The following is a 26,493-nucleotide window of genomic DNA, read 5'->3' as shown; positions in this document are numbered from 1 at the left end:
GCTGTATGAAAAGTGAATTTACTCTGTAAATCTTCACCCAAATCCTAATTAAAAAAAAAAAAAAAAAATTTCATCTGAAGATATAATAATCATTAAAGAGGGAAAATAGCCTTATACTTAAATAAATTACTTACCATCACCAGCAGTATCTAGAGATCTAAGATACTGTAATTCTTCTGCTGCCTTATCTCTGACTGCTTCTAGTTCTCCAATATTGTCACTCAATTTAATAATGTTCATAAAGGCCTCATAGTTGCAATTAATATCACGGATCTGAAAATAAAATTTTTTAAAGTGGTATTCATTTATGAAGAGGAAAACAGAATCTTAAGTGCCTACTATATGTTGAGCAGCATTGACTATATCCCCAATGCCTACAAAAAAACAAATGATAACCCTGTATTCATGGACTTACATTCTAGTCGGTCCAGACTAATAAACAAGATAAATAAAATATATACCATGCTAGAGTACAGAAGTATACACAAAATGTTTGATGATAACAAAGAAGTCATGATGGCTGGAAATGATGTATATACGTAATGCTTATTGAAACATAAGCAAAAAATGCATTTAAGCTTCCATTTCCACTGACTTCAAGCAGGAATAAAAATGATGGGAAAAAGGAACTAGGCTTCAGTAGCAAATGACACATTATCAACTGTCTAACCTATATGTATAACTGGAGTGCCAAAAGTGGAGACTGATATTCCTTAACTTTAACTTGCAGATTGAATAAGCTCAGAGAACATTAAATCGGATTAATGAAAAGAAAACTACACTTAGTCATATCATAAACAAACTGGTGAAAACCAAAGACGAACAGAAAATCATCAAAGAAGCCAAAGGAAAAAAAGATACATTACATGCAGGAAATCAACAACACAAATGCAGTCGACTTATTAGAAACAAAGGAAGTAAGAAAAATATTTTTTAAAGTGCTGAAACTATCAGGCCAGAACTATAGCCAATAAAAATATTCTTCAAAATCTACAGTGAAATGTATTTTCAGATCATTAGAAGCTTAGAGAATTTGTCACCAGTGAACCTACAATACAGAGAATGCTAAAGGAAGTGCTTCAGAATGAAGGGAAATGACAACAAATTGAGAGATGGCTCTAAACAAAGGAATGAAAAGCACTGAAAATGATAAATATGGTGGTAAGTGTAAAAGATTATTTTTTCTCTATTCTTAGTTTCTCTAGAAGACAACTATCTAATGCAAAAAAGCAAAATGGTACATGGTGGAATACATTAAGTATGTATATATAAAATATATTATGATAAAAGCACAAAAGACAGGAGTTTAATTATCCTGTTTCAAGGTTCTTTATATTTTATGTAAAGTGGTAAAGTATCACCTGTAAGCAGATGATAACTTAAGGAGGTACACTGTAATCCCTAGAGCAAGTGCTAAACTAATGAGGAGGAGGAGGATACACCTGTACAGCTCAAAAGCCATTTGAGTAATTAAACTACAATACTAAGAACTATTCAATTAACTCAAGAGAAAGTGAAAGAGGGACCACAGAATAACACAAAATTTTAACAGAAAACAAGTACCAAAATAGTAAACCTAAATCATATCAATAATTATACTAAATATAAATGGACTAAAGACTTCCATTAAAAAACAGATTATTAGATTAATGAAAAAAGAGCGAGACCCAATTATATGCTGTTTATAAAGAAAGTATTTTAAAGATGCCAGTTGAAAAAGGGAAGCATTTTACAATTAAAGACATCACTTAAATGTAATGGAAAAAGATAAATCATAAAAACAGTAACCATAAGAAAGCTAGTGTGGCTCTATCAAAATAAAGTGGACCTAAAGATAAGTAGTATGGCCAGAGATAAAGGGGGTCATTTTATAATGACAGAAAGTCAATTCATCAAAAAGACCTAAGAATCATAAGTGGGTATGAACCTGACAATACAGCTTCAAAATATTAAACTAAAATGAACAACAGACAAACCCATAAACATAGAGATTTTAACTATAAGAAACTGTCAGGACTAATACATGTACTCCTAAAAGTTGTAAATATATAAGACCAATTAATAAAGCATCTATAGCTATATATTAGCACCAAACCCATAAACAAATTCCTTGCTGTTGAGTCAATTACAACTCATACCGATGTTACAGGACAAAGCACAACTACCCCATAGGGTTTCCAAGGCTACGATATTTACAGAAGAAGCCTGATACATCTTTCTCCCACACAGCAGCTGGTGGGTTCAAACTGCCAACTTTTCAGTTAGCAGCTGACTTCTTAACCACTGTGTCAACATACATACTAGCACATAATAGCAAGATGTAAACTTTTAATCACATTTACAATAGCATGAAAAAATAAAACCTGTACAGAACTATAAAATGATGCTGAGAGAAATTAAAGAAAATACAAGTAACTGGAGTATTATCACGTCCCTGAATTAAAAGACTCAATGTTGTTTAAGATGTCAAGTCATCCCAAATTAATCTACTGAATTCAATGCAATCATAATCAAAATTCTTACACGTTTTTAGTAGATATCCAAAGTTAATGATAAAATTTATATGGAAAGCAAAGGACTTTGAACAGTCAAAACAATCTTGAAGAAAAAGAACAAACATGGAGGACTCACACTATTTGATTTCAAGATTTACTATATAGCTATAGCAATCATGTTAGTGTAGTATTTGCTTAAGGACATATAAACAGATCAATGGAAAAGAATACTGTCCAAAATTAGACCCAAACATATTGTGGTAAACTGATTTTTTACTAAGGTGCCAAGGCTATCAGTTCTATGGGGAAAAGTAAGTCTTTTCAAGAAACAGTGTTCAAAAAATTAGCTGTCCATACAGAAGGGAAAAAAATGAACCCTGACTTCTATTTCAACCCACACGCAAAACTTAATTTGAGGTAAATCATAGACCTAAATATAAAAGTTAAAATTATTAAACTTCTAAAAGCAAGCATAGGAAAATAACCACACAACCTTCAAGTACACAGATTGCTTAGAACAGACATAGACAAATGAGACTTCATTAAAATTTAAAAGCTCCATTCATCAAAGGGCTCCATTTTAAAAGGAAAATAGCAAGGCAGTGATAAATATTCATAATACATATATATGACAAAGGTCTTGTTTGAAGCATATATGAAGCACTACTACACATCAGTAACAAAAAGCTTAAAAATCAGGTAAGGGAAAAATGGGCACTTGAAAAGTCACTTACAAAAATATACACAATTGGCCAATGAGCACATGAAAACTACTCAATGTCATTAGACATCAAGGAAATACAAGTTAACTACAAAAAGGTATCATTTCACACTGGCAAGAGAAGTTAAAATTTAAAAGATTTACAATATTAAATGCTGATGAGACTACGAAGCAATCAAACTCTCAAACATGACTTGCTGAAGTATAAAATGATACAACCCTGGAAAAACTACCTGGAAGTTTCTTATAAAGTTAAACATATATTTACCTTATGATCTATGCTAATTCCACCCCTAATCATTTACTCAAAGGAAATTTGAAAACATATATACGTATACATGGGAAGATCAATGTATGTTTCCTTCAACAAAGGAAAATGGAAATATAAAAAGTATATAGATAGGAATAAAAATAATTGCTAACTCATTCCAGTAAACATATATTTAATGTGCCTGATGAATGAAAAAACTACTATTGAATTATCTGCTTAAAGACATACCAGCAACACAGAGAAACAGGCCTAAAACACAAATCTGATTTCCAGTCTAATTTCCCTTCCACCATCTCTCTTCCCCATTACATAATACTAAATGTGAAGTATATCCTACTTAAGTACTTTACATCACAAGTTGTCTTGAAAACCAAATAGTAGCTTTTAAAATCATCATCTATATCTGCAGGCAGGGAAAAATTCTTTTTTAAAATAAGTGGTAAACCAAAATTACCAAACTCACTGCCGTCAAGTTTGATCCGACTCATTGCGACCCCTCCTTGGGTTTCCGAGGCAGTATCTCTATGGAAGTAGATTGCTTAACCTTCCTTCCGAGGAGTGGCTGGTAGGTCTGAACCACCAGCCTTCTGGTTAGCAGTCAAATGCCTTAAGCACTATGCTACCAGAGCTCCTAAGTAAGTAGTAGCAGTGTCATAATTTCAAGGAAGATTAACTTATTAATGAACATCTTGAAGAGAATTTGGCTAGCACATTCAACACATTAATAAATACAACTATTAGAAATATAAGGGCTATCTGCAGAAACATTTTTCTTTCTTTAATAAAGTATTGGTTAATCACCTTGATCTCTAAACTGTATTCTCATATTTAAAATATTGCAATAAAAAATGGAGGTCTAATTTTAAAAAGTACTTACCATCCATATGACATACTGATTAATATAATCAGGATCACTGAGTTGATTTATTAATGGAAGAAGAATTCCTCGTGCAAGGATTTCCTGGAAAAAAAGGAAAAATATTAAAAATATTCACCTCATATATTTCTCAAATCCACAGCATAATGTAAATTTAGTAATACAATGCTGTTAAGAAAAGTATGGTAATATGTGAAAGTCAAACTTTATAACCAACATAAACTTATAAAAAGATGATCTACTATAATATATATTAATAAAATAATGAAATAAAGCTACCTATATCAACTTGGATACATCTCTGCAAATAAGAGTTGAGTTTAAAAAAATAAAAGGACATTTCTAGTATATTACTACTTATGTCAACTTAGGACCACAGGTGTGGTGTTTAAGGATTCATATAGCTATAATAAAAGTATAAAAACAGAAGAAAAGGAAAGGCTACACACCAATTTCAGGACAGTGGTTCATTTATAGTATTATTTTCTACTTTCCTATTTCTGACTTTTTCTAATAGAAAATAATAAAAATAAAATGTTAATATAATCTACTCACCATTCTTTAGAATACAGAATATACATTCCCATCTTTTACAGCTGTTTATGCTCCTACCTAAGAATTTCTGCCCTTCAAGGGCTAACTGCAGAATCAATTATCCTATTAAAAATTGTCATCATTCCGGATGAACATTTTTTCACTTGCATGCTTAAAATATACTCCCCTGCCCTGTATTTATCACTTACCACTGTCTATGTAATTGTTGATCTTATACATCTCTAAAACACTACATCTACCTAGAACTCCCTGTATATGAGAGACTGGTCAACTGATCTACTGATTTCTCTATATTCAGAAATATTTACTCCCCTCATCTTCTCAAGCTCATTTGTCTTTAACATGGTAGGCACGTGATACCAAATGAATGGAAATAAAGGAACTAAGAGTTTAGTCCTCATTCCATTGTGTTAGCTGAATTTATGAAACATCATCTTTAAAGGATACTGGAAAGGCTAAGTAGTTAACAGGATGATTCACTTTTCTAAGTAAACAAACAAACAAAAAAAAACCCACTGCCATCAAGTTGATTCTGATTCACAGCAACCCCCACTGGGTTTCCGAGGTGGTAAATCTTTATGGAAGTACACTGTACAGTCTTGCTTCCATGGAGTGGCTGGTGGGTTTGAACTACCAACCTTCTGGTTAGCAGTCAGATGCCTAAGCACTGTGCTACTAGAGCTCCTTCTAAGTAAAGAAGCAGTTTATTCTTTCTGTCTTTCCAGATCTCTAATTGATCTGGACCATGTTCTGGTATAGGTTCACAGAACGTGACCTTTGTTTTATTTTTCTTCACAAGGATATTTTATATAAATCTGATTTTTATAAGTTTTAGACTTCTCTAACAAATATCACATCATAATAAATTAGTATTTCAAAAAGGTACTAATGGAGGCTCCAGGAACTTTCTGAAATGTCTCTCAAGAGACACTACATTCCCAAATTAAAAGGAATTGCCTGATTTTTCAAGGATAGAAAAGATAGAGAAAAATGTTCTAAATTTTTGGCAATTATATTTACTTATATAATTTCTTACTTCCAATTATGCCTCTGGCTCCATATAGTCAAATTTTTTAAATGGACTTTGTAAGGAAAAAAAATCACAATGAAAATATTTTTCTTATGTTTTTTTTCCAAAATGAGAAAAAAACACAAGATTCTGAAATAATTTTTTAGTAATTTTATTATCTCTTATGAATTAATCCAACTAGCTGCTGTGTGTTAGAAAACTGCTTTGATTTCCTAATCTGCCTCATAAAAGGCTTGGTTAGACAAAAGCAAATCATATGACCCAATAATCCTAGTACAGGTACCAGTGAGAACTCTAAATATTCTAAAATAAGTAGACATGCCCATGTAATTCCTACTTTAAGGCTCCCAATTTCATACAACACTAGCTACCGAATATGAGGGCCTAAAAGGTACAAAGTCATTTAGGATGTAAATCTTTAAATGAATAAAAAGTAGGTATGGAAAGAAACAGAGGAAATTTAGTAGCAAATTACTTTAGTCAAATACTCTGGTTTGTAAAATCCATATGAAAAACGGGAAAGACAAACTCTAAGTATGTCACCCTTTGGGACAACTTGGATGTAACTGATTACTCATAACAAAAGAAAATTGATAAAGAATTTCTATCAAGGTGAAAGGAAAACAAAACTGATTTTGTTGAATGCAATGCTCTGTAATTTTCCTCACTCAATTAGAGTAAAACAAAAAGAAATGAAATACTAGGCTAAAAGAACAACTTTTAGCAAACTTACTTCCTTATGGTGACCTCATATATTATAGAGTAGAATTATTCCATAGACAAATTCTTGGCTGCAATATTTACAGAAGCAGATGGCCAGGCCTTTCTTCCACACAATTGGGTGGGTTCAAACCACCAACCTTTTAGGTCAAGCACAGGTCAAGGTAGTCAAGCACAAACTGTTTGCCTCATCCAAACTGGGTGCTCAGGGGAAGCATTTCTGAGGATATGACATTAAACGAGATGTAAGGGATAAATACAATTTAGCCAAGAGGAAAAGGAGAATATCTTTCTGGGTAGAAGTGAAAAAAGAGACAGCCCTGTGAAGGCAGAAAGAATGGTACTTTGAAAGAAGAAAACTAGTGTGGCTGGAATATGTAAGCTTGAAAGGTAAGCACTGCCACATTAAGCAGGGCTTTGTAGTAAGTCCCTGGAAATTAGATGCTATCAATGGTGAGCTATAAAAAAGGAGTTTGTACAAGGCACTGACATGATTTCAACACTTTAAAAACCATTCCAACCATAAAATGAGGATAAAGTTAAAGGGGAGAAATTGAAATATAAGGATGTCTAAGAGGCTTGAACGATGAAGGTGGCTTGGGAAGAACCGGAACTTTGAAAATGGAAAAAGAGTGAAAAGATTAAAGACAACATTTTAAAGACAGAATCAACAGGATTTGGTGATGGACTGGATATGGAGTGTGAGGGAAATGCTGGGAGGATCAATAATGACTTCCAAGACCTGTATGAAAATTTTGGTAGATGCTCATTCCATTTACCAGGATAGAGAAAAGATTAAAAGGCAAACAGCATATGGAGACAAGAGTAAGACTTCCAGTTTGGACATGTTGAGTTCAAAAGGCCCACGAGTGTTACTCAAGTGGTGATTGCAAGTGAGCAGCTGGTCAGAGGAGTCTGGAGCTCAGAAGGGAACTAAAGATATAAATTAAAAAGTCATAAGCATTCGGATGGTATCTAAAGCCGTAAGAATAAATGATTTCACCCAAGGAAGAAATGAAGTAAGAGAAGAGGGACAAGGACTAAAGAGCTTGAATATTTAACTATCACACAGAAGTGGAGTTAAGGGCTATAAACATGATGTAAAAAACAAGACCAGAGGAGGAAAGAAATGAGAAAATAGCAGTGACATGAAAGATAAGAAAATACGAGTTTCAAGAAGGAAAAAGATGATGAGCCATGTCAAATGCTACTAGGCGTACCTAATGGTGGCTGTTTGGAGAAACATATAGACAAAGTTTCTGGCACAAATGGATATTCACCAGGAATGAGTGCTATAACCCATGATTCTCAAGATCTTCTTTTCATCATATATGTGAATGTAGTGATAACCACACAAGGTTTTTATCATGCTTGATTACGACTCCCCACCAAAACTAAGCATTTTCTACTCACCCAAAGGACCCAAACCAGCTGTTGTCAAGTCAATGCTGACTCATGGAGATCCTAAAGGATAGAATAGAACTGTCCCATAGGGTTTTCAAAGCTATGCATCTTTACAAAAACAAACTACTACAACTTTCTTATGTGGAGGGCTTTGGGTTTGAACTACTGACCTTGTGGTTAGCAGCCGAATATTTTAACCATTATGTCACCAAGGCTCCTCACTTAAAGGATTCATACCATTGATATACCTGAAATGTGCCTGAACTCAAGGTAAGTGAGTATTAGGAAACTGTGTGGCACTGCTTAAATAGTTAACATACAAGCATAAAAACACACTTCAGGAATTGGTATCTGTCTTTCTGGAAATGATAAACTACAGAGATCATAAGCTTTCATTGTTAGGAATATTGGAAACTTTCACTTTTCCCATGCAATCCGGATGTTGTTGTTGTTGTTGTTGTTATGTACTGTCGAGTCAGACCCGACTCAAAGTGATCCCTCCTTGGGTTTTCGAGGCAGTATCACTACAGAAGTAGATTGCCCAACCTTCCTTCCAAGGAGTGGCTGGTGAGTTTGAACCGCCAGCCTTCTGGTTAGCAGTCAAGTGCCTTAGGCACTATGCTACCAGAGCTCCTTACAATCCGGATAGGATCTTATTATTTAGTTAAGAGCTTTCACAATCATAACCAGCTACCAAAGCCAAATGGTATTCCTTTGTATCCCCACAGTAACAGTGTATCAGGATCCTAGACCAAAAATTTTGAGAATCACCACCCTCAGTTTCTTTACAACTATTATTTGGTATGAATTTAAGCTTACCCTGACAAAGTATCGCATGATCTTGTTCTGGAAATCTCCAGGAGGTAGCAATAAATATAGTAAGACCTCACACAAATCCCTGAGGAATCCTAGCAACAGAAGTGATAGATGTAACAGTAGGAAACATAAAATCACCATCCATATTAAAATTAAACATATAAATGAAGGTAGAAACAAGCCATTTCCTAATTATACTAACTTATTACTTCAGTGATTAGTATCAGTGTTCACAAAAACTTCTTTCACTATTTTCCAAATAGTGACTATTCATTAATCAAACAGTGTATTTTAATTATGCTCATTTTCAACCAGTATTTTGTAGAAGAAATATTAAATAAAAGTTTGGTTCCCCCCCCGAAAAAACAATCATTTTATTTATAGCATGCCTTACGAGCTTCTATGACATATTAATTATCTTTTGCACACTTAACAGTTATTTGTGCATTTGAAAAAATACCTATAATTCTCTCAAGAAAGAATCTCCACTACCCTGGCCAGCAATAACAAGGGAAAAAGTATATGCTCTTCTACTCTACTGATATAAAGAGTTCAATTTACATAAAAGTACTGTACATCATTGTATCTATTTCTTACTTTTAGTCATCATTTCTTAACAGTGCTAAAAAAATGGCAATTAAAAACGGAATTTTAAAATAAATATTAAAAGGAAAAAGAGGAAAGGAAGGCAGAAAAAAGAAAAAAAAAGTTGACCACATTTTCAAAACCTAAGAAAACAATTTATACAACTAGAAATGCTTGTCCATAGTTGTTCTTATGCTAACACTGCCTGGCAATACTATTACATAGATGATCTTGTTAATCAAAAATGTGCCAAGCAGCAAGGAACTCTTAGTAATTGGAAAACTGGGAAAAAGGAACATCCTCAGTTAGAACTCATCTGGTATAACTACCCACATGCAAAAGATGAGTTCATTCAAATCTATCAAGTTTATTTAAAATAATTATAATCATTCTCTTACAAAACATTTTAGGATAACAGTTTTGTTCTTTAAGCAAAAATAATAAACTCAACTGGCAGATAAATAATATAGATGAAAATGCAAATCTTCAATTACAGAATGTGTTTGCTATATTTTAAAAGCAAGTATTTATTTAGAAACAAGTTACTTTTTAAAGTTGACTTTTAAAAGAGAAAAAAATCTGCAAACCACTTTTAAGATCAAAAAATTAAATTGAATAAAATGAACAATAACAGTCTCTTTACTAAGTAAGATTAATTTCACCTTCAGATTTTACCCTTTGGTTTTTTCATTAGTGCTGCTAATCTGTTTCTACTCAATCTGTATAGTACTGTTCTCAAAAGAGTTAAACTGAAGAGTAACCTTCTTCATCTTTGGGAGAAGTACAGACTAGATCACGGCAAATTTCCTTCTCCATTTCAACTTCAACTTCAAAGAAGGTATCTACAAGATCTTCTGCTGTACCTGGAGACAAACAGAGGTACAATTTAAGATATACAACTGATAAAGAAAAATAGATTTTAAAATCTTAATTTTCACATGGAATAAAAACATTACCTTTCACTTGATCATCTTTCTCTGTTATTTTCTGTTGAGCTTTTCTGAATACTCGCAGATGTGTGCCAAAATCATCTACAATGCGCGTAGTAAAATAAGGTTGCCAGTCTATTTCTTTCGACCTTGCAGAAAACACATTATAGGAAAGCATTATAAAAATGCTTTTTATGTAAAAATATATATCTACTTTAATGACTAGTAAGAGATAACATTATTATCACAGAGACTGTGAATTTTTTACACAGAGTTTTTTTGTTTGTTTGTTATTACTACTACATCTTTGGGAGTTCTGGTGGCATAGTGCCTAAGGCATATGACTGCTAACCAGAAGGCTGGCTGTTCAAACCCGCCAGCCACTCCTCAGGAGGAGGGTTGGGCAATCTACTTCCATAGTGAAACCGCCTTGGAAACCCAACGAGCGGTCGCTATGAGTTGGATCCAACTCGAAGGCACTGCGTTGCATTACTACATCTTAGCACTCAGCTTTGTAAGACCCAAAGTGTATCAAATCTACTTCACAAAGTTTTATAACAAAATGATGTTAAGTATGTTATATGTCAAAGCTTAAAAAAACTATTTAAATGCCTAAAATAAACTATTTTTTCCAATAAAATCTGAAATGAGTCTGATAATGGGTAGAATATGTGATCTGTCAGCTCAGACATTATATAATACAAATGGATTGAGAATGTTTCTGCTTGCTTTTAAAAGACTGAGATATATTTTTGGTTTCTTCTAAACTCTTTCTTAGGTAGTTCTGGTGGCGTAGTGCCCAAGGCATTTGACTGCTAACCAGAAGGCTGGCAGTTCAAACCCACCAGCCACTCCTCGGAAGGAAGATGGGGCAATCTACTTCCATAGTGATACCACCTCGGAAATCCAAGGAGGGGTCGCTATGAGTCAGATACGAATCGATGGCAGTGAGTGTGTATGTGTACGTAAACCCTTTCTCAGTTCTCCACATTCTTTGTTTTTCACACAACCCAAGTTCTGAAACTAAATGAACCTGAATGACTTCTGTTTGAATATGTTGTTGTTGTTGTTATGTGCCGTCGAGTCGGCCCCAACTCATAGAGACCCTCCTTGGGTTTCCGAGGCAGTTATCACTACGGAAGTAGATTGCCCCATCTTCCTTCCGAGGAGTAGCTGGTGGGTTTAAACTGCCAGCCTTCTGGTCAGCAGTCGAGTGCCTTAGGCACTATGCTACCAGAGCTCCTCTATTTTGAATACAGCAGCCCTCAATAACTTGGCCATCAGAAATAACTACAGTCACACATAATGTAAATGTAAAATAACAATAACGTAAAACACCACACATAAAAAAAAAAAACCTCTAACATACTCATGATGAAGGTGATTACTACTTATATAAAGCTACCTCCTGCTCTATTCAAATGCCACAGACCTCAGCAAACATTAAAGAATATTAATACTTTTACTAATCCAGTACACAAATGAAAAAGATAGCAAAACAGATCATCCCAAAACAATCTATATCTGTATTTAAGTGATATTTTAAAATAAATACTTTTTTCAATGTTGGTTTTCTTAAAATAGCACTAAAAAAGAATTCATCCTTTTAAGAACATACTACATAGATGAAATACAAAGACACTATTCATAATGATGCCAGGCAATGAGGGAGCAAAAAAGAACAAGGTAATTCATTATGTTAATTGCCCACATGTGTATAATAAACATGGCTGTGAAGAAGTTGACTGCTACTTTTTGAGAGACAACTTTTAAGGCTATTGATTGTATTGAGTATTGAGGAATATAAGAGATGGCTGTTTTCAAATAAAAATACAAGTTAAATATATTTTTAAAACTGCATATCTATAGTTTTGCTATATATATGGAAAAAAAGTACTTGAAGACAAAATCAAATTAACATGAAAAAGGTAACCTAATTCTGAAGTCTGTGGAAGGATTAACATCAATTATAATGTAAAGAGTCACACATACAGGCATATACTAAACTTGGTAACAATATTCAGCCTCAACACAAAAAAGAAAGAAAAACTTAAATCTCCAAAGCTCTAAAGAGTTTTCAATTTTTTTAAAAATTATAATCTGTTTAAGCTTCTTCAAAAATTCTTACATGAATATTTATCCAAAATCATCTATACTTGAACACCTTATAAACACAGAATTTACTTAGCATAATAGGTCACTGAAAGACAAACTATATAGTTAAATTTTAAAATACTTTTGTATTTTTGCACTGCTTGTTAATTTTCATTCATTTTACATGTCATTACATTCTCCATGATGAATTGAGATGGATTAAAAATTCCTTCTAAAATTGGTCAATTATATTTTGTCTGAAAATTTCCTTTTTCTCCCCCACATTCACATTCAGAAGAGACTTTTCCCTCTATCAGGTTTATTCACCCTGCCCACCCTCCACAAATTTCCCTTCTCTCCTCCCCATATTCACCTGACAATTCCCATTTATTCTTCAGAGTTCATCTCAAGTGTCAATTCCAAATGGAAGCCTTTACTGCCCCTGCCCCCCACTTACTGCCTCAGGCTAGTCTGGCTCCCAGGTTATTATATATTCCTATAGCATAAGTACTTTACTCCATAAAAGGTTCATTCTAACAAATTTAGGAAAAAACAATACACATCTATTCAATTTATATTTGTTATGCTTCAAAGTACAATGCTATTGTTTAATTTACCATTTTTTTTTTAACTTTTCATTGTGATTCGGGTGAAAGTTTACAGAACAAATTATTTTTCCATACAGCAGTTCATACACATCTTATTTCATAACACTGATTACAATTCCCTATATTAACAGCTCTCTTCCCTCTTCTTCCCTGTACCTCTTCCCTGTGTCCTTCTTTCCCAAGTATTCCTGCCCCCTGGGCTATCTCCCTGTGTAAGTACTGCCCTTCTGTTCTCCCAAAATCGATTGATCATTCTAAGGAGTGTATCTACCTATGTAAATGTTCACTCTATATGCCTGTCTACTGTTTGGCTGGAAGCCACAGGAGTGCATTCACTTCCAGACCTGAAGGATTACTAGGGGCCATGGTCTTGGGGTCTCACCAGGCTCTATCAGACCAGTGAATGTACTCTTTTTTATGATTTTCAGTTTCGTTCCACATTTTTCTCCCACTCTATCAAGGATCTCCTGCACTGATCCTTTCCAAGTGCTGACAGTGGTAGCGGGGCACCATCTACTTCTTCTGGTCTCATGGTCATATAGGCTGAGGTGTGCATGGTCTACTAGTCCCTTGGACTGACTGTTTCCATGCATCTTTGGTTTTCTTCATTCTTCTTCACTCTGGATGAGGAGAGACCCACTACTGCATCTAGATAGCTGCTTGCAAGCTTTAGACCCCAGTCACTACTCACCAAAGTAGGATGCAGAACAATGCTTTTGTGTAGTATGTTATGCCAATTGAGCTTGATGTCCCCTGTGACCATAGTCCCAAACCCAGAAGTCTAACTACTCATTCCTTCAGGGTGGTTGACTATGCCTAAGAAGTTATCCTAACTTTGCCCCACTAGTTCTAGTTATATGGACATTCTTACAACACATACAAATATGTATCTAGAAATATCACCTGCCAACTTTATATATGGTCACAGGTATATTCCCTTTTGTCTAGACATACTTGATCCTTCAGCTGTCTATCAATCTATTTACCCACAAATTAATAATACCACTGATAACACAGAACTGTATACATCAAAGGGTTTATTTTTGTTGTCTGTACCTCTTGTGCACCTCTCTGTGTCTTCCTTTTCCTTATTATTATTGTGTTGCTCACTATTTCTGGTATACTGCCATTCCCTTCACCCAAATCAATACCTGCCTCTACCAATCAGCAGTGTTAATTTACCAAAACTTTTAAATAAAGTATAATTTACCAATTTTAGAAGTCATTTTAAATGCATCTCAATTCATTATAGAGAATGTATTCTAGATGTCTACTCAGTCACTATTTAATCTTTGGTTGAATCACTTCCCCCTGAGTGTGTGCAAACCCAGTGGAAAGCTCAACTAAAGTTATATGTCTAGATTAGACAAAAAAGAACAATAGTACACTTTCTCCCATTATAAATCAGGAGAATATCTAACAATTTCTAATAGTACTTCTCTTAACAAAATTAGAAAATTTTTTGGTGACAATGAAGTACTTTCTAAAATTATGATGTATGTATGCAATAAATGGATTGTGAATATGAATCAATTACAAATAATTCAATTTATATAAGTTACACCTCCTTGTATTGCACTCACAGTACAGCTTCCTAAGGGTTAATTATTCTTAAGTTAAGCCTATAGTCAAAGCTTTTTTTTCCTTTTGTTTAAAATATTCCCTCACAATTCTTGATCTAGTTAAAAAAGAAAAAGGATAATTAAACAACAGATCTTAACACCTACCCTACTTCCATAGTGATACTGCCTCGGAAACCCAAGGAGGGGTTGCTATGAGTCGGGGCTGACTCGACAGCAAATAACAACAACAACAACAAACTTTCATTTAATCATTACTTAAGTTTTCACCCTTGCACTTAAGAGAACATATTTCCTATGTGATAAAGAAAATAAGTGATCACATTCAACTCCACTCTGAAAAAGTATAATTTATAGTAGCCCGTAAAGTTTGTATCAGGGAAGGCCTTCGATGAGATGGATTGACACAGTGGCTGCAATGATTGGCTCAAGTATAGCAAGGATTGTAAGGCTGACACAGGACCAGACAGTGTGTTGTTCTGTTGTACACAGGGTCACTATGAGTCAGAGCCAAGTCAGTGGCACCTAACAGCAACAACAACAAAGTTTATATATCTTGGCAGAATAGTTGCAAGAATTAAGAAGATTAATTGGGAATGTAAGCAAGCAATGAAGTTTTAATTGCAGACCCACAAGCTTTCTCTCAAACTAAAACACACCCCTTTTTATCTGAGTGCCTCAGAACAGACTTTTCCCTCCAAGTTTGTTTACCCTGCTGAAAACAAAAATTTCCCGTATCTCCCCCATATTGATCTGACAATTCCCATTTACATTGTAGAGTTCATTTCAAGTGTCAGTTCCACATGGAAACCTTCACTGACCCCTGTCTTCTCCCTTATTACCTCAGACTAGGTCCATTTACCAGGTTATATATTTCTGTGATACCTCTTTTCTTTTACTTTTTATAGCACTTACAATCTGCAGTAGAACAATTCAACTCCTACAATAAAAATCTCAGGAAGACAAGGACTGTGTCTGTTCTGTTCAACTCTGTCTATGGTATCCACAGTTGTGCCCCTACTGACTAAATAATGCATTGAACATAGAAGGCACTTGATACTTATTTATTTCTCTTTCAGGGTCAGAGCATTATTAATAACAGGTGCTTGGAGAACAGCCACATAAGGCACCCACAACAGTTACTTCTTTATTCCTTAAATTTCTGAAAGAGAACAAATACTGAGAAGCTCTTTCTGTCTCTCTAAACCTCATTGCTATATAATGCTAATGTCTGAAAAAGGCAAAGAATGACCCCAAAATATGTGGGCTGAGATTTGTATTACATAAATTGCTTCACTTGATCCATTCATCTAACTAAACAAGGTTTAGCTCATCATCAGTATCACAAAAAGCAAACCAAAACCAGTTAAGTACTTCTAGAAAGAGAACTGGACTGGCATATATGCCATTGATTCAAGTAAGACTGCTCATGTCATCAGTTATGACCTTCAGCAAGTCATATCACTTCCCAGGATTTGTTTTTTCTAAGGTCATTTTGAGCATTAAGAGCCTATGATTCTAGTAGCTAATCATACCACACACATCCCCCTACACACAACACATACATATACAGAGTAAATAGGAAATCCGTAATTGCTTGGTGAATAAATGAAAATATCTGATCAAAGAAGGAGTCGTGAATGTATTTCATTTTAACTTAAATCATATAAATCTTTCAATGTAGACCTTTGAGGTCGAGGGTGGGGTGGGGAGTATAACAGAAAATAAATCAAGATTAATATACCAAATTGACCACATAATCTTAGAACATCAACTCTTCACTTAATGACATGGTTAGGCTCCCAAATCAGGTCGTTGCATGAAAATTGGCATTATGTGAAAGTGGAGAATGACCACAGAAGATCACAAAATGGACAATGACTACATCATTACATAACTGCCTAATTACATCTTTACGTAACTGCCAAACCACTGAGACTCATGGTCTTGCCAAGTTCACACATAACCTCAACCATCACTGCCAATGTTACTCACACCTCAACGGTCATTACTGCCAGACGTATGTCATTAATGTGCAAAATAGAGAGATTTTTATTGTTGTTGTAAATGTGAAATGTCATATAACAAAACAGTTGGTAAGTGAGGAATAGGTGTATTTTAGAATTAGAAGGGATCTCAGATAATTATGATAAGCCCCTAATATTACAGAGCCAGAACTTAAATTACTTATTCTAGGTTACACAGTTACACCAAGGTTTTATTTAACATATCAATCCAGTGTTCTCTCAACTACACCATACCTGAACAAAACCTCTGACAAATAAAGGTTATAAACAAACTGATGGAAATGGAGAAAGACTCAAGCATACAGTTTTAGAAAACCGTATTAAAGGAAATGGTATTTAGTGAAATATAATACTTGAATCAGAACTCCAGATAGACATTCTGTATTCCAACGCTTCAAGGAGGCAAAAGATGCAGATGTTCTAAAGGATTTATATCTTGAAATATAATGAACAACTTATATAGAAGAGCACACATGCAGCATATGAAGCATATCCACTGATTTTAGGAATTGAGTATGAAGGACACTGAGCTGGAAGTCTTAAACAAGGTACAGGAAAGGAAAAAACCAGCCTAGGCCTAAGTATCAATCCTCTTAAGTATAATGTTAAGTAAACTACTTGACAAATTAAGTTCACACTATTAAACAACTATTTAAAAAAATTTTTTTTTGGGTAAAATTCACCTGATAATGAAATATTCATGGATCCAACAGGGAAGCATGTTAAAATTGTGTGTGTTTTTGTGGTGGTGGAGGGCCTTAATATGCAAGTATCAAATGAAAAGTCAATTAACAAGAATTTATTGAGTATCCACCACTCTATCATGTACAAAGCACTACACTAAAGTTAAAATGGCTGCCTACATAAAATGTATTGTTCATAGCTGAAAATGTGAGCCCTGGTGACGCAGAGGTTAAGTGCTTGGCTGCTAACCAAAAGTCAGCTGTTTGAACCTACCAGGTGCTCCACAGGAGAAAGATGTGGCAATCTGTTTCCGCTGGACACCTTATCAGGCAGCATTACTTATACAGAGACGCTTAGAGTCGGAATCAACCCTACAGCAATGGGTTTGTTTTTTGTTTTGTTTCATAGTTAAAAAGATTCTTATATTTATGTTCTTAAGAACATAAAGGAAAAAGGAACAAGAAAAAAGCACCCTAGGTATCTACATTACTAAATGTTTCTATTTATCTGAAGCTATAGAAGTGATACATACCCATTTTGTAATATGTAATTACTTAGATTTTCTGGTTCACCTGTAATCAGCCATAAACCCACAACCAAAAGATGCCTGTAAGTGCATTTCCTTTTAGTTTCTTTGCTGTCTATAGTTTTTTACAATTGAAATCATTTATGATTTCATACGATAAATTTCATATCATACAAAGTTTATGATACTTTGTATGACTTTTTATTATAATATAATTCCAAATTTTCAATGTTGGTGGTGGTGGTGATAGTGATAGCTGCCTTCAAGTCAGCCCCTAACTCGTGGCGACCCCATGCACAACAGTACAAAATGCTGCCCTGTCCTGTGCCATCTCCATGATCATCTGTGGATGAGACCACTGAGTCCACTCTGGTGTTCACTGGCTGACTTTGGGAGTAGATTACCAGGCCTTTCTTCCCAGTTCATCTTAGTCTGGAAGCTCTGCTAAAACCTGTTCAGCAAATACCAACATGCAAGCCTCCACTGAGATAGGTGGTGGCTGTACTTGAGGTACACTGGCCAGGAATCAAACCTGAGTCTCCTGCATGAAGGCAAGAACTCTACCACTGAACTACTAATGCATCCTATGTATTTAATAACCTTTCTTAACTACTTCAACCATTACACATCGTGTATTACAGGGCTCAGCATCCCCCGTATTCTAAAGGGCCAGGTTATAACTGTTTTTTTCCAGGTAAATTATTATCATTATTTATTATCACAATCATTTGTCATCAAGTCGATTTCCACACATAGCAACCTTATGTGTCAGAGTAGAACTATGCTCCTTAGGTTTTCAATGGCTTTTTCTTTCTTTTTTATTGTGCTTTAGGTGCAAATTTACAAATCAAATTTGATTTACATTCAAAAGTTCATGCACATTTGATTTTGCAACCCAACTACCATCTCTAACCATTGAAAAACTCTCCTTTTGTCCCCTTCCCTCCCCTCCCTGTAACTACCCTCTCCTTGTCCCCTTCTTAATTATGCATTCCTGTCTGTCCAGTTTTCTGTGTCTCATGGCTGATTGATCTAAGGGGTTCATCTTCCAAGAGTAGGTGGTACATTGCCCTGGGGTAGGTGTTCTGCATGTAGCTCTTTTTACTGTTGGGCTGAGAGCCAATCCATGGAAGTGAGTCCACAGGTAATAACTACTTTACACTTTGCAGGCTATGTGGTCTCTGTAACAACTACTCTACCCAGCCATTGAGCACAAAAGGAGCCATGGAAATATGCAAAGAAATAGGGTTAACTATTCAATAAAGCTGTATTTATAAAAACAGTCTACAGTACAATTCAATAATAAAATGACAATCCAATTAAAAATGAGAAAAAGATCTGAACAGACATTTGTCCACGAAAATACCCAAATGGCCAACTGTTGTTGCTGTTAGCTGCCATCAAGTTGGCCCTTGACTCACAGAAATTACATGTGCTGCAGAGAAGAAGTGCTCCATAGGGTTTTCTTGACTATAATCATTAGGGAAGTAGTTCACCAGGCCATACAAAATATTTCTCTTGCAGAGTCACTGGGTGCATTCAATCTGCCAAGCTTTAGATTAACAGCCAATCACAGGTTCCTTAAAAGGCCAGTAAGCACATAAAAAGATGTCCAAAATCACTAGCCATTCAAAACCAAATACCCACTACTATTGAGTCAATTGAGGAGCTCTCACCAGAGAGCTTAGGCTAGTGCCTAAGGCATTTGGCTGCTAACCAGAAGGCTGGTAGTTCAAAACCACCAGCCACTCCTCAGAAGGAAGGTTCGGCAATCTACTTCCGTAGTAATACCACCTTGGAAGCCCAAGGAGGGATTGCTATGAGTCGGATTCGACTCCACGGCAGTGCGCTGCGTTGTTGCGTTATTGAGTCAATTAGGACTCATATATGACAGAGCAGAACTACTGAACAGAGATTCCAAGGCTATAAATCTTTACTGAAGGAGGCTGCCTTATCTTCTTCCCACAGAGCAGCTTGTGGTTTGAACCACCAACCTTCTAGTTAGTAGCGAACACTTTAACTTGCATGCCACCAGAGCTCCTTCATACAACGTCAGGGAATTGCAAATCAAAACCACACTGAGATATTATTTCATACCCACTCAGGTGGCTATAATCAAAAACAGAGATAATAACAAATATTGGTGAGTAGGTGGAGAAATTGGAATATTTATCTATTGCTGGTAGAAATGTAAAATGGTGGCACTACTTTAGAAAACAGTTTGCAATTCCTCAAAAGGTTAAATACAGAGTTACCATATGACTCAGCAATTTCACTCCTTGGTAGACACCCAAGAGAAATGAAAACATATGTGCACACAAAAACTTGAACATTAATGTTCATAGAAGCATTATTCATAATAGCTAGTAGGTAGAAACAACCAACCATATGCCTATCAACTGATGACTAGATAAACAAAATGTGGTATATATCCATCCAATGACATATTACTCATAATAGAAAGACAGGAAGCACTGATACATGATAAACATGGATGAATCCTGAAAACATTATGTTAAGTGAAAGCCAACAGTCACAAAAGCCCACATACTATATTACTCCATAAGATACCCCCCCAAAAAAAAAACCCAAACTCACTACCACCAAGTCGATTCCAACTTATAGTGACCTCCATCAGGTTTCAGAGGCAGTAAATCCTTATGGAATTAGATTGCCCAGTCTTCCTTCTGTGGAGTGGCTGGTGGGTTTCAACTGCCAACCTTCTGGTTAGCAGTCAAATGCTTTAGGCACTACGCCACCAGAGCTCCTACAAGATATCCAGAACAGGCAAATTCACAGAAACAGAAAGTAGGTAAGTGGCTGCCTAGAGCTGGTAGCACTGAGAAGATATGGAAAGTGATTGCTAATGGATACAGGGTTTCTTCGTGGGTTCATTAAAATATTCTATAATTGACTGTGGTAAAGACTGCACAACTCAGCAAATATACTACAAGCCATTGAATTGTACACTTTAAATAACTGAACTGTATCACACATGAATTGTATTTCAATAAAGTTGTTATTAAAAACAAAACAGGCAATGAGCTGCTTTTGGCTCATGGGTTGTAGTATGCCAACTCCTGGGTCTACTGTGTTGATATAAAAAAAATTAACTTGCTTCTCTTTATCTATTTAGATGGTTTTGCTCTACTGTAATAAGGTTGGGCAATCCTACTTCTGTAGTGATACTGCCTCGGAAACCCAAGGAGGGGTCGCTATGAGTCAGGGCTGACTCGATGGCACATAAAAACAACAACAATCATTTTTTCTGATTAATTTTCTGATTAATGTCAGTTATTAGCTAAGTTTCCAAATGGCAAAGCATAATGACAAAAAAGTATTAAACTTCACTGCTGCAAATGGTTCAAGTTGTACTTGCCTTTTGTATTAGTCTAAGAGCACACCAGTTGTTTTCACTATTTCTGCGGCAAACATAGTAACAAAAATGGCAAAACTTGCAGAACATACTCCCTGTCATCTTAAAAATAGTGGTATCACTGGCATCATAACCATTAAATCTTGAAACCTACATATATGTGCTCCCACAGAAAAACGCTTTAGGAAGAAATACAGTGACACTAATCCTTCCTGCTGATCTTAGGGTTAACGAGAACAGAGATGGAGAGATTTAGAAACTCCATTTCACTTTCAAGAACAACAACAAGATTTCTTGTCCATTTGTATCTCCTTATGGGAGCTGTGGTGGCATAGTGCCTAAGGCATTTGACTGCTAACCAAAAGGCTGGCGGTTCAAACCCACCAGCCACTCCTCAGAAGGAAGGTTGGGCCATCTACTTCTGTAGTGATACTGCCTCGGAAACCCAAGGACGGGTCGCTACGGGTCGGGTCCGACTTGTCGGCACATAACAACAACATAGGTTCTACAGCACATCATTACTCCTTTTTCTAACATTTTGTCCATATTCTTCCTCTTTCCTAACACGTGTTTCATCTGTCTCTATCTCATCACAATATGCTCATTCTTGAAGACTGGTTTCTAGCCTTACCTCATATGAGGTCTCAACCAGTTACACTGGCCCACTCCGTCTCTACATGACAACTGCTATCACTATCACACAAATGACTCCTTTATTTCCCTGCATTTCATGTGCCTTAACTTTATCTCCTCAGACAGACAATTAAGAAGTTGCGACAAGATTAAAGAATCTATATGTATTTCCTAGGAACAAAAAAGCAGTAACAAAAATAACAACAAAATTAACAAACAAACACTTGCTATGTGCCAGATCCTGAGTATTTTTTAAAAATTTGTTTGTTTTTAACGTGCTTTTCTCCCATATGATTATTACAACAACCTTATGGGATAACTACCCTATTTTAATGATAGAAGAGATTGAGACACAGAATATCAAGTACTTTTCACAAAGTACCATTTATTATTTGATGAATACAAAATATTTCATGAAGATCACCTCTTCTGCCCCTCACAACTGTGAGTCAGCTACAAGTATTAGTATTACTATTTACAGAGATGTCAAGAAGTTTTCTTTCAGGTACTCTGTAACTTAATGGTGTGGTCAACTTGAGGTGGACTCACAGTGACGCCATCTGTGCACAATAGAATGAAATAATGCCTGCTCCTGCCCCATCCTCACAATATTTGTTATGCTTGAGCCCACTGTTGCAGCCACTGCATCAATCCATCTTACTGAAGGCTTTCCCCTTTTTCACTGACCCTCCACTTTGTCAAGAACAATACCCTTCTCTAGAAAATGGTCCCTTCTAATAACATGACCAAAGTAGGTAAGACAAAGTCTGGCCATTCTCACTTCTAAGAAGCATTCCAGCTGTGCTTCTTCCAGGACAGATTTATTCGTTCTTCTGGCAGTCCATGGTACTTTCAGTATTCTTTCAACACCACAATTCTAAGGCATCAATTCTTCTCCGGGCTTCCTTATTGACTGATTCTTACTGATTCCTTACTGACTGCAGAGGCAACTGAAAATACCATGCCTTGGGTCAGGCAAACCTTAATCTTCAAAGTGATATCTTTGCTCTTCAACACTTAAAAGAGGTCTTTTGCAGCAGATCTGTCCAGTGCAATACAATGTCTGATTTCTTGATTGCTGCTTCCATGGACATTGATTGTGGATTCAAGTAAAATGAAATCTTAGACAACTTCAACCTTTTCTCCATCCAACAGCATATTACTCATAATAAAAAGATAGGAAGCACCGATACATACTTCTCTTTTTCTTTATGTTGCGGATTTTCATTTTCTTTACACTAAGGTGTAATCCATACTGAAGACTGTGGTCTTTGATCTTTACCAGTACTGTTTCAAGTCATCTTCACTTTCAGCAAGCAAAGTTGTGTCATCTGCATATCACAGGTGGTTAATGAGTCCTCCTTCAATCCTGATGCCATGTTTTTCTTCATAGAGTCCAGCTTCTTGGAATATCTGCTCAGCATACAGATTGAATAAGTATGGTCAAAGGATTCAAACTTCCCAATTTTAAAACGTACAAACGTCCCAATTTTAAACCATAAAGTATCCCACTGTTCTGTTTGAATGACAGCCTCTTGTTCTATGTATAGGTTCCTCATGAACACAAAGAAATGTTGTAAAATTCCTCTTCTTCTCAATGTTATCCATAATTTGTTATGATCCACACAGTCAAATACCTTTGCACAGTCAATGAAACCCAGGTAAACACCTTTCTGGAATTCTTTGCTGTCAGCCAAGATCCATCTGACATTAATAATGATATCCCTCATTCTACTTAATGGTAGGAGTAGAATGATAATAAAGATATCCTAACATGTATCCCCCAACATTCATCTATCACTCTGTCATACTGTGGTGGCTTAACTGTTGCTATGAGGCTGGAGGCTATCCAACCAATGTTTCGAATGGCAGCAGGGTCACCCATGGTTGACAGGGTTAAGCAGAGCTTACAAACTAAGACATAACTGGAAGAAAGAAGGGGCCATCCACTTCTCAAAGAATTAGCCTGTAAAAACCTTTTGAATAGCACTAAAACATTGTCTGATATATTACTGGAAAACTTTATGAATAGCCCTGAAACACTGTCTAATACAGTGTCGGAAAATGAGCCCCTTAGGCCAGAAAACACTTAAAATATGACTGGAGAAGAGCTGTCTCCTCAGAGTAGAGTTGACCTTAATGATGTGGATGGAGTAAGGTTTTCAAGACCTCCATTTGCTGATGTGGCATGACTCAAAATTGGAAGAAACAGCTACGAACATCCATTAAAAATCAGAACATGGAATGTACAAAGTATGAATCAAGGAAAATTGGAAGTTGTCAAAAATGAAATGGAACACATAAAGACTGATATCCTAGGCACTGTTGTTGTGGTTATGTGCCGTTGAGTCGGACCCGACTCACAGTGACACCTCCGTGGGTTTCCAAGGCAGTATTACTACGGAAGTAGACTGCCCAACCTTCCTTCCAAGATCCTAGGCATTAGTGAGCCAAAATGGACTGGTTTTGGCCATTCTGAATCAGACAACCATATGATCTACTATGCTGAGAATGACAAATTGAAGAGGCAGGGCATGGCATTCATTGGCACAAAGAATGTTTCAAGATCTATCCTGAAGTACAATGCTGTCAGTGATAGGGTAATACCCATACACCTACAAGGAAGAACAGTTACTATTACTCAAATTTACACACCAACCACCAAAGCCAAAGATGAGGAAACTGAAAATTTTTACCAAATTCACTGTTGTTCTGTGGATCGGGATTCTTTTGTGCTGCCTACAACTGTCCATGAGTGAACAATCCACCATTTGGCCTGAGATCTTGGATTCGGCATTCGTTGGAGTCAACAGCCAGTATATTGCCTGCCAACCTTGAACTCCTCAGCCCCTGCAGCTGCAGAGTCAGCTGCAGGGACACAGGTGAGGAGAGGGAACCCAGGCCATACCCCAAAATCGGCAAGGCAGGAAGGCAGGGGAAAGGAGAGAAGAAAGGGCAGGGTGACAGGGACAGAACGAGGAGTCACCCGCAGGGACCTAGGTGAGGAGAGGGAACCCAGGCATGCCCCACAAGTGGCAAGGCAGGATGGCAGGGGAAAGGAGAGTATAGAAGCCAGGACAACCGGGACAGAATGAGGAATCAGCCACAGGGACCCAGGTGAGGAGAGGGAACCTAGGCCATGCCCTATAAGCGGCAAGGCGGGAAGGCGGAGGAAAGGAGAGTATAAAGGGCAGGGCGACTGGGAGAGAATGAAGAGTCAACTGCAGACATCCAGGTAAGGAGAGGTTGGAGAGGTTTCCAACAGCAAAAGGAGACAAACTTGTCTGTCGATTTGTCCTACTCTGGTGACATGTGGCTATGAGTCTTGAGGTTGTGCCACTGGTGTTTCAAGGCCAGTGGGGTGCACATGGTGCACAGGTATTGGCCTGGCTTGCAGACTGAGGCAGACTAGGAAGGAGGAAGAGGCCATCCACTTCTCAAAAAATTGGACAGGGAAAACCTTATGAATAGCAGAGAAACAATGTCTGATATATTACTGTGCAACTTTAAGAATAGTCCAGAAACATTGTCTAATACAGAGGAGGAGGATGAGTCACTTAGGTTAGAAGGCTATCAAAATAGGACTGGGAAAGAGCTGCATCATAAGAGCAAAACTAGCCTTACTCATGGATAAGGTTAAGCTTTCGAGACCTCCATTTGCTGATGTGGCACCACTCAAATTGAAGAGAAACAGCTGCAAACATCCATTAATAACTAGAACATGGAATGTACGAAGTATGAATCTGGGGCAATTGGAAGTTGTCAAAAAGAAAATGGAATGCATAAAGATTGATATCCTCGGCATTAGTGAGCTGAAATGGACTGGTTTTGGCCATTTTGAATCAGACAACCTTATGGTCTACTATGCCGGGAATGACAGTTTGAAGAGGAATGGTGTGGCATTCATCATCACAAAGGATGTTTTAAGATATGTCCTGAAGTACAATGCTGTCAGTGATAGGATAATATCCATACGCCTACAAGGAAGACCCATTACTACAACTATTATTCAAATTTATGCACCAACCACCAAAGTCAAAGATGAGGAAATTAAAGATTTTTATCAGCTTCCACAGTTTGAAATTGACTGAACATGCAATCAGGATGTTTTAGTTATCACTGGCGATTAGAATGCAAAAGTTAGAAACAAAGAAGAATCACTGGCAGTTGGAAAATTTGGCCTTGTTGACAGAAATAATGCTGGAAATCGCATGGTACAATTTTGCAAAACCACTGACTTATTCATTGCAAATACCTATTTTCAACAACACAAACGGCGGTACCACGCTTGAACTTCACCGAATGGAACACACAGGAATCAGACAGACTACATCTGTGGCAAGAGGTGATGGAGAAGCTCAGTATCTTCAGCCAAAATAAGGCCAGGAGCTGATTGTAGAACAGACCATCAACTGCTCATACGCAAGTTCAACTTGAAGTTGAAGACAATTAAAACACGTCCAAGAGAGCCAAAATATGATCTAGAATATATCCCTCCTGAATTTAGAGGCCATCGAAAGAACAGATTTGATGCATTGAACACCAATGACCAAAAATCAGAA

General features: G+C 36.4%; 1 protein-coding gene across 1 annotated transcript in view; it reads right to left on the bottom strand.

Moving 5' to 3' along the window:
• The window catches only part of SNX13 (sorting nexin 13), a 116,199-nt gene that overhangs the window by 72,273 nt on the left and 17,433 nt on the right, over window positions 1-26,493 (bottom strand). Inside the window, exons 5-9 of the mRNA XM_007946122.2 lie at window positions 10,431-10,552; window positions 10,236-10,337; window positions 8,893-8,981; window positions 4,365-4,448; window positions 135-273 (exon numbers count right to left, since the gene is read on the bottom strand). Coding sequence (XP_007944313.2) covers window positions 135-273; window positions 4,365-4,448; window positions 8,893-8,981; window positions 10,236-10,337; window positions 10,431-10,552 — 536 coding nt within the window. The remainder of the gene's footprint in view (window positions 1-134; window positions 274-4,364; window positions 4,449-8,892; window positions 8,982-10,235; window positions 10,338-10,430; window positions 10,553-26,493) is intronic.

This window comes from Orycteropus afer, unplaced genomic scaffold, assembly GCF_000298275.1.
Source record: "Orycteropus afer afer isolate SDZICR_OR568_19922 unplaced genomic scaffold, OryAfe1.0 scaffold00008, whole genome shotgun sequence".
Classification (NCBI taxonomy): Eukaryota; Metazoa; Chordata; class Mammalia; order Tubulidentata; family Orycteropodidae; genus Orycteropus; species Orycteropus afer.
The sequence above is the reverse complement of the archived record's forward strand: the minus strand, read 5'-3'. Positions and strand labels throughout refer to the sequence as shown.